This window comes from Gekko japonicus, unplaced genomic scaffold (assembly GCF_001447785.1).
Source record: "Gekko japonicus isolate JY-2015 unplaced genomic scaffold, Gekko_japonicus_V1.1 scaffold1144, whole genome shotgun sequence".
Lineage (NCBI taxonomy): Eukaryota > Metazoa > Chordata > Lepidosauria > Squamata > Gekkonidae > Gekko > Gekko japonicus.
The window spans coordinates 37,473-51,009 of NW_015163635.1; the positions used below are offsets into that span (position 1 = coordinate 37,473).

The following is a 13,537-nucleotide window of genomic DNA, read 5'->3' on the forward strand; positions in this document are numbered from 1 at the left end:
GCACCTCGGGACAGGTTATGCCAGACATGCATCTCCCAATAAAACAGGAAACTTCACCCTGTTCTGGTATGCTGGTATGCGATATCTAGCCCGTTCTTACAAGCTTCCGATGGAGTACTCAACTGAAGAATTTGGGACAGGAGAAAAGAAAGTGAACATCAAAAAGTAGAGAAAAAGTTGTGGTCTAGTTTTTGATTCATGCAGATAGAAGTTGATTCTTTAGATAACCATTTTTTTTTGTCCTGGGGTGTATATGGTAAACCAAGGCAGTCTTGGAACCTCTGGAATATAGTTTTCTCATCTTTAAATTTGTCAAGTCTGCTTAATGTTTTGAGAAGATAGCATAGGCCCTTAAACATGCTAGGATATTCCTATTGTTTCAGAATGAAACATCATGATAAAACTTTTGAAAGGTACCTTAGCATGATGATTGAATCCACATGGTTGAATTCAGTGGCAAAACTGTCACTAATTTCTGGTTGTATTTTTGTTAAGTTTCATAGTTGTTGTTTTTTTAAAGCCCTGCATATTATCTCTTTTCTCTTATTAATTTAAGTTCCTTCAGATATTAACATGAGATTTCTCATTTTGGGCAGGTGTTTAAAATAAAACTATTACAAAATTTGTTAGTGTCAGAAATGCTACTTACAAATATTTCTAGCATATTGGAACATGTCTTTAAAAAAATCACAAAATTCTTTGAAGTTGGGCAGTTCCTGTCACACAAGATCACTGTACGTAAACCTGCAATTACATCTTTTAAACGAACCATCTGTGCTATTTTCTTGATTTTACAAACGTCAGGAAATGTTTGTTCAATGGTACAGAGAGACCAGGGGTGAAATCATACAACTTGACCCAGCAAGGGAGGTCTGCATGTGAAAGTGGACTTATGCACACAGCTCATGTAAATGCTTAATTTGTCTGGGCCTTTTTCACTGCAGTGGTTCGGAGCACTGTTGCCCAGCTTTGACTGGTGTGTCAGCTGCATCTATTTGTGGTTCAGTTAGATCTAGCCACAGTAATTCATGCTTTAGTAGCAACTAGACTGGACTATTGTGATGTGCTCTACTAGGGGCTACCCTAGAAGATTGTTCAGAAGCTGCAACAAGTGCTGAATGCTGCGGCTGGACTGCTGGTTGGGGCCAGCTATCGGGAACATGCTGCAGCAATTACACTGGCTACCAATCTGTTTCTGAGCCCAGTTCAAGCCGTACATGCCTTGGGACCAGGGTATCTGAAGGACTGTTTTCTCCTGTACATTCTTGCTCGGGAATTTAACATCACTGGGAGAGGCCCTTCAGAATGTCCCATCAACCAGAGAAGCTCATTTGGTGGATACGTGAGAGAAGACCTTTTCAGTGGCAGCTCTACAACTATGGGACCACTTCCCCAGGGAAGTGTGCCTGGGCCCCGGCTTTCAACCTTTAAGAGGCAGTAGAAGGCAGTTTTATTTAAGGCAGCTACCGGTCCTAAACTGAAGCTGGAAGAAAGGCAGCTAATAAATGTTTTACACAAAATAAAATAATAGTATCTGTGTCTTAGGATACAGATGCATCTGAGGGTTCAAGGTGTTTCTTACAACTAGCTGTGCTCAGCTAGAAATGGATTGAAGTATCAAGGTGTTGAAATACGGTGTTGGAGGAGGTTTACAGATTCCATGGATTGCCAAAAAGACAAATAAGTGGCTTCTAGATCAAATCAAGTCCAAATTCTCCCTAGAAGTTAAAATGACTCAACTGAGGCTAGGGCTCCCAAATCTCGCCAAATCATGGCGGGGGATCCGCATGTCTTTGCAGAATCTGTGCAGCGGGGACGGTGAGACGCGTTGCACCGCCGTTGCAGGACATGACGCTATGTGTCACTCTGGCCACGGGGCTGTTTGGAGCCCTATTGCCAGAGCGACACGTAGCGTCATGTCCTGGCGATGGCGGGTGCAAAGCGTCTTGCCATTCCCGCGGCATGGATTCTGCAAAGACACACGATCCCCCGCCGCGACTTGGCAATCCTAACTGAGGCTATCAGACTTGGGTCACATCATGAGAAGGCAAGAGTCACTGGAAAAGACAACAATGCTTGGAAAAGTTGAAGGCGGCAGGAAAAGAGGAAGACCCAACATGAAATGCATTGACTCGATCAAGAAGCCACCCATGGCCCTTAGTTTGAAAGATGGCTATGCACTGATAGGATGTTTTCAAGTTCATTAAGTCAGGGTTGCCATGGATCGGAAGTAAGGTTCCCAAGTACTTACCGTGATCTGGCAGGGGAAACATGCTCCCTGGCCGGACCATTCCTCCCTGTAACACACCATGCCGTCGCCAGGAAGTGACGCTGGGCGACACTCTGGCAATTGGACTGAAAACTCGATGGTACCATCGAGTTTCCAGCCCCATTGCCAGAACATCGTCCAGCATCACTTCCTGGCGACGGCATGGTGCAGCGCGTCTGTTGTCGCCGCAGGAATGATCCTGCGAGGACGTCTGTGTCCCCCGCTGAATCACGGTAAGTACTTGGGAAGCCTGATCAGAAGTGACTTGACAGCACTTAACAAACACACATCAAGGCAGCAGCCTAGTTAACAGAGTAAAAAAGCATGATTTAGTAAGAAAATTATGTATTCGTTTTATTTTTAATTTAATTTTTTCTGGATTGGGGCTTCCATTTTCCAGTTGGAAACATGATGGGTTAATTCTTAAAATGTATCAGCCTTTTCCACACAGAGAGACAAATGCATTGGGTAACTTAACGTTTTAATTCCAGAGACATAACCAGGTTAGTCTGTCTGTTGTAGCTAAAATAAGCAGGAGTCTCATGCTACCTTAAAGGCTAACAAACGTTTATTCCAGTATAAACTGTATTGTAGCCCACATCTTCATATGCAATGGGTGAATCCCTACTATGCTGACACTTTTCTTTTGTAGGTGAATGTGGGGGGAGACCTTGAAATATAAATGATAATTATTTACTCAAGAAAAGTATAGAGCCTGTTCACTATTTGCGCTAAACTAATTAACACCTCTTTTGTTAAGATACTTGATACTTGTTATGGCTCATAAATCCCAAATCAGTTTAAGCCAGGGTGAGAGGTAGTGTTAAATGCCTTAATGAATTCCAATTTGGCCATCTCACCTTGGAGTTTCCCTTTGAAATTATTTTGCAGGAGACTGGTGGCATTTAGATCAACAACAGAAAAGATCAGAATGTTCTGCCACTGATTTCTGAGTACTGTGATCATATGTGTGTCCGTTTATTCTTAGGAACTGACCTGTTTGTCTAATATATTCTTTAAAAGTTGGTTGATTTGTAAATACGTGACCATTAATTTCTTGAGGATGTCCTTCTTACCTGATTGGTTAGGATATGCATACCTTTTTATTCCATTAATTTTTTTTTCTGTTTTAGTCATTGTCTCTTATAAGAAAGATTCATTTAACAAATGCAGATGAAAGGTGCTTAATGTTCTTAATTAGCATTGGGAATTCAGATGGAAACATGAATTATTTTAAGAAGCAGCTGTGAGTTGTATTATCAAATTGTGCTTGTGGGGAAGATGATAAACACCACCCAGAGTGTCTTGGCTCATAAAAGAAACTGAACTTGAAAACTCCTGTTAGCTATAAGCTGTTTAGGCAGGCATCTGAATTAATTCGTTATTTCTCAATGCCATGGAAGATTGTTCAAGGAAGTGACAATTTGAGTGTCTACTTTAAATGTTTATCCACCTACAGAAATACAAATCGGCAAGATGTACTTGTATGGATGCTGTCAAGTTATATAGAACTTGTATTTCATATTCTGACACCAAAAAATTGTTTTAATGCTATTAGTGGCATCATAATTAATTGAGAATAAGAAAAATGTATGAAAACCATAGGCTTTGTGGAACGGGAAGGCTGTCTAAGTTTATCTGTCTCTGAATAGGAGTTCTGAAACTGACTTTGTTTTGTGGTGGGAAAATACATTCAGTGTCGCATAGGACTCCCTCCCCCCCTTGTTTTGGAGCATTCAAGTACTGGTGCTGACTTAAGGGTCTGATCCAAATCTAACAGAAGTCAAGTAGAGCATTCCTGTAGAAGACCTCTGAATGTGTTCCTGATACAGAGGATTCCAGCTTTTCTTGAAATGGTAACTTTGGGTTAGTATAAAGTAGAGTAGCTGCCTCTGATGCTGGTGTGCATCTGTCTTTATTTGTTCAATGTGAGTGCTTTTTAAAAAATTAAAGCTTGTATTTCCTAGTTTACAAGGCATGTCCTGAAGGAGTTGGCGCTGACAGGCATGGCCTCTAAAAGAACATACTTTTATGGCATTTTATTATGCTTTATTGAGCATAATATTGCAACTGCTGATGAAAACGGAAATGTGTGTTCTTTTGAAGGCTGTATGCATCTGTTCCCTTAGTGGTAGGCATCTTCAGATGTGTTCTATTTTCTATCACTTTACTAGCAATATAATTACGAGACCTTTGTCAATGTGACATGGCTCCTTCTGCAAGTTTGAAAAAGTATCAAATTGTTAAGTATGGTTCAATCAGAAAATACTATTGTCAATAGCTATTTGTTGACATATTTGTTTTAGATACATTTTTCATGAATATTTTAATAAATTATCTGATGAGATGTAACTTCAAATACAATACTGAAATCAATATCCAGAGGTCTTTTGGACTTTGGATTTAAGTGGCTGCTTTTACATTCTTTAGCCACCTAAAGAAACCTTACCTGCATGGAGGAAAGAAATGTTTTAAAAATAAAAAGCCAGAAAATTCTGTCACTGGATGCAGCACATTCTTACTATTGTATGCTGCTATTTTTTATATTGTGAAATCTTAGTGATATCAGTGGGACCCCCATGTCTGTAACTTATGATGCTGTTTTGACTAATTAGAACCATGCATTTGGAGCACAGAAGTATAGAATTGTTAGATGCACTAGCTCACACATGCTTGTTTGCTCAGAGTGGCAGCATGAGATGCCTGGAGAAACACATGTTAAATTCTAGCCTTGCCTATTCAGCTTGGTGCTTGAATGAAAACAACAGGCTTAGAGAAAGTTAAGGGGATGTAGGTGAGCTTAACAGGGTATACTTTCTGATAAGAAGGAGGGAGTTCCCAAATCTTGGGAGCATTTCCAATTAAGGGAAGAAGAGGAAGTCTAAAGGCTGGGAAGAGGTTGTTGGAGATAATCTTAGTTGCATCGTCCAGCTGTGATTTTGAAAGAATTTCCAACTGGCTTGTTCTAGAACAATGTGACGGGATAAGCCTCTAATTGAAAATGCTGGTGAAGTCTGAGCTGATTCACACACTGCATTTTACACAAATTGTATCTGGATTCTTAATTGTATATTTCAGTTAGATTTGAGTTGAAGGCAGAGATTTGAAGGCCTGGGGGAAAACTCGGAAAAAAATCAGAGGGGAAAAAAATCTTTGTCCTTGGGGGAGGGGGGGGTTGGTTGTTGTTGGGGTTTTTTTTTAGGCCTTTGGGGGGGGGGAGTTCAAACCAGGTGGCACGAGAAGGCAATGCAGAGTCCAGTGTATTTATTATGGGATGCAGAATAAATACACCAGTGAAAAAGAATGGTGCATAGTGCAGGCATGGAATCTGAAGTCACGCTTAAAAGCTTGACTGCTCGGATTGTCTGTAGTAAGCCGTGCATGCATAAAGGGCTGTAGACTCATTTTCTTGGCCTCAGGGACTAGCAAAGAAGAGCTGGTCTTGGCAGCATGATGAGGAGGGGACGGAAAAGATGCACGCGTGCATGCACACGCACACATACAGAGTGACTAACAAAATAGAGCCTTGATGGCAATGGGCAGCGTAGTGTCTACAATCACACGAAACACAATTCAAGAGAATACATATACTATCATTGTATTTATTCACTCATTTATACCTCACTTCTCTCACAAAGACTCAAATCATTCCTTCTTTAGAGTACGGTGTTTGGCACCAGTGTAGCTGGTTAAGCACATCTTGCGAATAATGTTGGCATATGGGCAACCCCATTCTTTTTCAGCACTGTCATGTCACTGCCATGCTGTTTGTCTATTTCTGTTTCCTGTGTGTGTTTCTATATTGAGATGAAGGAAGTCTGCCAGCTTGGTGGGCTTGCCATATTCTGCTGTCTGCCCTTTATGGACCCAAAATTTGAGCTAATGTGCTAAATGTTAAAATGTTAATTTTCTGTGTCAGCTGTTACTAATCTAAATACCACTTCCACCACAGCAACCCAGTGTGCCACCTTGGCTTCATAAAAAGATAATGTGAGATTTTGGAATGTGTCTTGTGGTGCTAAATGATAGAGACTTCAGGGCCCTTTCTACATTACATATATTGAATATAAAGGTCTGTATTAGAAATGTATGGAAACTTACTATCTCCTCACTATAGCACAGTAAAGGTAGTTAACGGAAATGTATGGAAACTTACTATCTCCTCAACACTATAGCACAGTAAAGGTAGTTAATGTGTAACTTCTGTGAGACAGTTTTTCTCTGGAACTGCAAGGTGTTAGCTACTTTAGGCCATGTATGTTTTACAGTGTAAATGTAGTCAGAGTTATTGTGGTTGACTAGAGGAATTGTAGTTGTTCTCATGATTAATGATGATAAAAATGGCTTTTGTAGGAGACAATATGAGGCTTCTAAATGCACACAATGTATATATTGCTAGAAAATCCATGTGATATCTAAAGGCTAAGATTATTGAGTTGGGCTATTTCTGGAGATACTGGAGTGGAGGGTGGGGTTTGGGAAGGTGAGGGACCTCAGCTGGGTATAATGCCACAGAATCCGCCATCCAAAGCACCCATTTTCTCTGTATTGATCTCTGTAGCCTGGAGTTCAGTTGTGATTGCAGGAAATCTCCAGACTTTACCTGGAGGTTAGCAGTCCTACTATAAAGACCCTGCCTAAATCTTAGCACAACGCAGTGCTAGATAAAAGAGAGTATCTCAGTTTTTGCATAAAATATTTGTGAGAGTATCTGTGTAGAACAGAATGCTGAGAACGTGTCATATTTGTCAAACTGTAGGAAGACTAGCAGAATTTAGAGAAAGACTATGTAGACAAGGGTTTGTGGAGAGACAACAGGCTTGGTTATCAGTGGTTCCCACTGAACTTTATTTGTGGGGAAATAAATGGGTCGCAAAAGGCGACTTTACTGGGTAAAGAGAAACACAGGCTTCCCCCTGCAAAGAAGTGTGGTGACCAGAGGCAGATCTGGCTCTTACCCCAATGGTGCCCAGTAATATTAATAAAATGAATTATTTATAAGCATAATTATTTGTAAGAAAAAGTAATTATTCAGTCTAGCTATCATGTTTTTATCCTCCGTTTACTAAATGAGCTCATGACTGTATGCAGGCTTATCCCACCCTCCATTTTATCCTCAGAATTTTATGCTTACATATGCAGAGGGTGACTTTCTCAACCTGAAACAGTCCCTGAGGGCACTGTTTGGCCTGGAGTGCACATGGATTTCCTCAAAGTCCATAGTTTCAATGGGCGTACAAAACTAGTTGTGTACTTTTGTAGTTCAGAGCTGATATCTTGGGTACGTCATATGTTTGTTTTAATAGTTTGGCCTTTTTCTTTCAGCATGGTGATAAACATGGAGGTGGAGCATCTGGAGATAAAAAAGCTACAGAAGCAGCAGAGGTAAGTACAAAGCAATATGCTACAATAGCCAGCTCTAACTCAAAGCATTACACTGCATACATATAGTCCCAGGGCCTGGCGTGATGTAGTCCATGGGGTCGCGAGGAGTCGGACTCGACTGTGCGACTGAACAACAACAAAAAGTCACTGTTCTTTTGCTTTTTAAAAAAGAAATCTTACAATTTTAGGTGGGAGTTATTGAATATTGCTCTTTGATCTTCACTAACAAATTGTAATATGGAAAATGTCTGTTTTCACTTGCTGATATCATTAAGGGAAGTAGATGAATGATGTGGCACTATTTTGATTTTATATTTGAAAGGGGTTCTATAAAAGCTTTGTTGTGAATCAGTATCCACATTTGAATCCACTATTTGGAACAATTCATTGTTAGAGCTGATTTTAATTTTAGCAGTAAATTTTTATTTTATTAAGTAAACCTCTTGAAAGCATGAAGGTGCAGATCTATGCATTCTTTTGTTAACAAGTGCTACATGACAGCTTGTACAGTAGTAGCCAAAGCATTTCTGGGCATTAATTTCTGTGAAGTTCCTCACCCATATCAACAGATGATCCTATGGAAAACAAAAAGAAAGAGACTTGAAGATATAATGGCAACAACCATGTTAGTTCAGTCGCCTGTGTTCATCATTCATAAAGCCAGGTGGTAGTCTAATTTTAAAGGCTGCATATGTGAAGTTACCAGGACCTCCCCTTTCCCTTCCTTACCTCCCCACTTTCCATTATCTCAAGCACTTACCTCTCTTCTGGTATAGGAGGTGGTCTGGGAGAAAAAAGCAATGCAAACAACTAAGTGTGAGAAGATGATGCAAAGGACAGTTCGGCTCTTCTCTCCTGCACTTTTCTTCTGATATTAAGATCACACTCCCCCCCCCCTCTAATTTTATCCTTAAAACATGAAAGATGGTCTCCTAGCAGGTTCAGATGCTGTGTAATGTAGGCTAAATAGTACTGTTCTGCATGTGTGAGAGTACTGATATCAGCCTAGGAATTACAAAACGTTCTTTTATACTTCCTTAATATTTTATAGTATTTCATAAATGAAAAAGATAGAAAGTTTACAATCTAAATTTCAGCAGCATGGGGAGAGAGAGAAAGCACAAGGGAGGTACACCCAAGCTAACAGCTTTGTTTTAACAATTATCTCTGAGTTCAAAAGACTAAGAATCTGACACTTCAAGCATGCTAGCCATCATGTCACCAGAATCTCAGCTGAGCCTTTGAAACTTCCTGAATAAATGGCAATTTCCTTGTAAGTTGAGCTCTTCTGTCTTTTATTAGACAGATGACTACATATCGTATTGCCTAAAGAACAAGGGCTGCTGTAATGCACCCTCTCTGACTCTTTCAGGTCACTTCTTTCATTGCCTAACCTTTTTTCAGCCTGCTGGCATAAAGGAAGATGTACTTTACCTGAGTTCCTGAAGATTCAGAGACTGGACGTGCACAAATTGTTGTTAAGGGTCAGTGCTGTATTGCTGTGTCTTCCAGCAATTAAACAACCTAGTGCATTTAAGAAAAAAAAAACCCTTCTGATATATTACTTCTGAAATATTACCAAAGCATTTAAATGTTAGAGGTGTTGTAGCTCTGTCAGAAGGCATCAAACAGTATTGGGAATGTGTCATATTAATAATATTCTGGCAGGAGTCTGCATGGCAATTTCTGTGCTCCTGAAGCCCTTCCTCTTCCGGATCAAAGGTGAAAATAGTGTTCTCAGCTCAGATTACAGGTGTGAGGTGAGACTCTGGTCTCTGCTCCAGTTTGGTGCATGCTCCCTTCCTTCCTTCTCCTGCTTTCAAAGCTTACAGTTTAGTAGGCTTGTTCATGCAGTGTATTGGCAATATGCATTCACACTAGATGTTGCCATCTTCTTAGTTTCCCCAAGGACTTTTATATCCTTGGGCTATTTCAAGGAGCTGTGCAATAATAAAGTATTTCTAGTTTCAAGATATACTTAGGCAATATTGGCATAGCAATATTGGGTGATTTCTTCCCTTGACCCTTTTCATTCCGGTTTCAAGCTGAGTTAGGAAGTAAAGATGGCTTTGATTGCTCTGATGGATGATCTCTGTTTGCATACTGACTGAGGAATTTCCTATCTCTTAGTCTGTCTTGACCTCTCAGCTGCGGTGGGCACTGTGGACAATTTAATTCTACTGAAGCACTTGAAGAAGGCATTAGGGCAGGGGTGCTTGAGTGCTTTGAACTCTTACTGTTGGATGGTGTTCAGAAGGTTGTGGCAGATTCTGAGTCAGTAACATGGGGCATAACCTGTGGGGTTCTACAGGACTCACTCCTGTATCCGATGCTTTCAGTATCTATGCAAGAACATTGTTTCATTGTCATAACTGTTGGACTGGCTCCACCTGAAGGTAGCTGCAGTCATCAGACTAGGGATTGCTAGCAATCAGGACAGAGAGAACTGTTTCTGCTCAGGCTTTCTTTGTGGCTGCTCATGTCCTATGGAACCATCTTCCCGAGGATGTGAGAAAGCTTCCAACTTTGCAAAGGTTATGGAGGCTCCATAAAACAGAGCTTTTCCAACATGCTTGTGGTCGCTCATGAGTGGAAGTTGTTTAGTATGATGGGTAATGTCTTGCTTTATTTTTATTTATTTCTGTGGATTGAGGTTTTATCTGGTTGTATTTATTTAATTAAAACATTTACACCCTGCCTTTCCTTGTTGTTCAAGGTGGCTTATAATAGTTAAAATCATTTCCAGTTAAAACCAGAATAAAATAACAAACCCTAAGTCTCTCCTTCCCCCTTAAAAGATACCTGCCATTCAAACCCCCTCAAAAGCACTGGAAAACAAGCAAGGCTTGTAGCGCCTCCTGAAGATCTCCAGGGACAGGCCCCCCTTCACCTCTTCAGGGAGCCCATTCCACAGAGCAGGAGCCATGATGGAAAAGGCCCGGACTCTAGTTGATGCCAGCTGTTGGGATAGCCAACAGATGGTTGCCTGAAGGCTGTAGTTGGTTTACAGGGACATATGGAAAGAGGTGGTCCTTCAGATATGTGGATCTCATGAAGATCATGAAGGGTTTTAAACTTCATAACCATAATTATGCAAGCTGCTTTGATTGAAGAGAAAAGTGGTTAAATATGTTAAATAAATTGTCCAATGTATTTATTTATTTATTTATTTATTTGGATTTGTATCCTGCCCTCCCCGAAGGCTCAGGGCGGCTAACAGAGGCATAAATGCCAGATTACAACAATAAAAACAGTATAAATACAATAATAACATACTATAATTAATTAAAATTCTTAAAAATAGATTTTCGGTGCTCTAATACTTACTCCAAATCATAAACCAAGATGGTGTTCTAAGATGTTATATATCTGAACAACAACAGCAGTGTACGTCCCCACAAGCCTGTCGTCCCCTAGGGACGTCCTGCTCCCTCCAATGATATTCGCACCAACGGTGATGGTGTGCGGTGGTGGGAAGGCGTTGATGGAATGGTGGTGGCGGCGGCTCCTACTCAAAAGCCTGGGGGAAGAGCTCCGTCTTACAGGCCCTGCGGAACTGCACAAGGTCCCGCAGGGCTCGAATCTACTCTGGGAGCTCATTCCACCAGATAGGAGCTGCCACCGAGAACGCCCTAGCCCTGGTCATAGCAAGTTTGATGGTCTTGGGGCCTGGAATATCCAGGAGATGCCCTTGGGGGAATATGCGGGGAAAGGCGGTCCCTTAGGTAGGCCGGTCCCTGGCCATATAGGGCTTTAAAGGTAAGAACCAGCACTTTGAAGAGAATCCGGTACGCCATTGGCAACCAGTGCAGCGCTTTCAGCACCGGCCGGATGTGATCTTGTCTAGGAAGACCCATCAACAGCCTAGCTGCAGCATTCTGCACTAGTTGCAGCTTCCGAATTTGCGACAGAGGCAGCCCCATGTAGAGAGCATTACAGTAGTCTAGTCTCGAGGTGACCGTTGCATGGATCACTGTGGCCAGGTCATCACGGTCAAGGAAGGGGACCAACTGCCGTGCCAGCCAAAGGTGGTAAAAGGCCAACTTGGCAGTGGCTGCTACCTGGGCCTCCATCTTGGAATGGGGTGTCAATAATATGTTGATGTCACCCAGCTATATATTTTTTAAAAAATAAGCCTCCAAAAACAGCTGTCTGTGTCCTACACTAGTGCCTGTCTGCTCTGAACAAGTAGATGGAGAACAGATTTAATCCAGATAAGATGGAGGTGATCTTGGTAGGGGATGTTATCAATGAGATGGTGTGGCCTAACCTTAATGAGGTAAATCTTTATTAGACTTCACTAGGAGTTTGGGCATTTTATTGGAGCCAGCTCTTTTACTTGAAAAGATGGTGAGTATGGCAGCTAAGAGCCAGTTTGGGAGAACCGGGTTTGATTAGCTGCTCCTCCACTCGCAGCTGCTGTATGACCTTGGTCAAGCCATAGCTCTGTCAGAGGTGTTCTTGAAAAGAGCAGTTTCTGTCAGAGCTCTCTCAGCCCCACCTACCTCACAGCGTGTCTGTTGTGGGGAGAGGAAGGGAAAGGAGTTTGTATGCCGCTCTGAGACTCTGAGTGAAGGGTGGGGTATAAATCCAATCTCTTCCTCTTCCTCCTCCTCCTCCTCCTCCTTTCTACATAACATAGAGACTTGTTCTCTTCTTGTACTCCACCACTCTGGCTTTTCTGACCCATGCCACAATAACCTTTAGGCTTGAGTCTTGTAATACACTCTTACATGAAGCTGCCTTGGAAGACAGCTTGGAAATTTAATGGTTACAATGTCACAGCTCAGCTGTTATCCAGTGCTGCAAACTCCCATGCTAATAAAATGCCTATTTTAAAACCATAGTGCTGGTTTTCGCCCTGTTTCTGAGTTCAGTTCAAAGTGATAGTACTTACCTTTAAAGCCCTTCAGGACCTAGGACCCACTTAATCAAACAACCATCTCTCCCAGTTCAAATTTGTGCATTCCTCTACTCAGTGCTGGCTCTCCTGCAGGCAGATAGACCACTGCATGATCTTGGGATATCTCTGTGGTTCACCTTCCACATTATGAAATGCCTTCCTTGAAAATTTAGGAGGCCTCTATTTTGTTTTTAAGAAAACTCTGCCAGGTTGAATTCTTTAGTAGACTACTTTCAGATAAGAACATAAGAACATAAGAGATGCCAATGTTGGATCAGGCCAAAGGCCCATCCAGTCCAACACTCTGTATCACACAGTGGCCAGAAATACTAGTGCCATCAGGAGGTCCACCAGTGGGGCCAGGACATTAGAAGCCCTCCCACTGTTGACCCCCCCCCCTATCTATACCTTGTGGCTAATAGCCATTGATGGACCTCTGCTCCATATGCTTATCTAATTCCATTTTGAAGCCGTCCATGCTTGTAGCCGCCACCACTTCCTGTGGCAGTGAATTCCAAGTGTTAATCACTCTTTGGGTGAAGAAGTACTTCCTTTTATCCGTTCTAACCCGACCACTCAGCAATTTCATGGAGTGCCCACGAGTTCTTGTATTGTGAGAAAGGGAGAAAAGTACCTCTTTCTCTACCTGCTCTTTCCCATGCATAATCTTATAAACCTCAATCATGTCACCCTCAATCGTCGTTTCTCCAAGCTAGAGCCCTAAGCGCCTTAACCTTTCCTCATAGGGAAAGTGTTCCAACCCTTTTCCTCATGGGGAAAGTGTTCCAACCCTTTTATCATTTGAGTTGCCCTTTTCTGCACTTTTTCCAAAGCTATACTATCCTTTTTAAGGTGTGGTGACCAGAATTGCACACAGTATTCCAAATGAGGTCGCACCATTTATTTATATAGGGGCATTATGATATTGGCTGATCTGTTTTCAATACCCTTCCTAATAATCCCCAGCATAGCATTGGCCT

General features: G+C 41.6%; 1 protein-coding gene across 9 annotated transcripts in view; it reads left to right on the forward strand.

The window, feature by feature from the left end:
- The window catches only part of CAST (calpastatin), a 94,244-nt gene that overhangs the window by 12,036 nt on the left and 68,671 nt on the right, over window positions 1-13,537 (forward strand). For all 9 annotated transcript variants that reach the window (XM_015407554.1, XM_015407560.1, XM_015407551.1 and 6 more), the window contains exon 2: window positions 7,595-7,654. In XM_015407554.1, coding sequence (XP_015263040.1) covers window positions 7,595-7,654 — 60 coding nt within the window. The remainder of the gene's footprint in view (window positions 1-7,594; window positions 7,655-13,537) is intronic.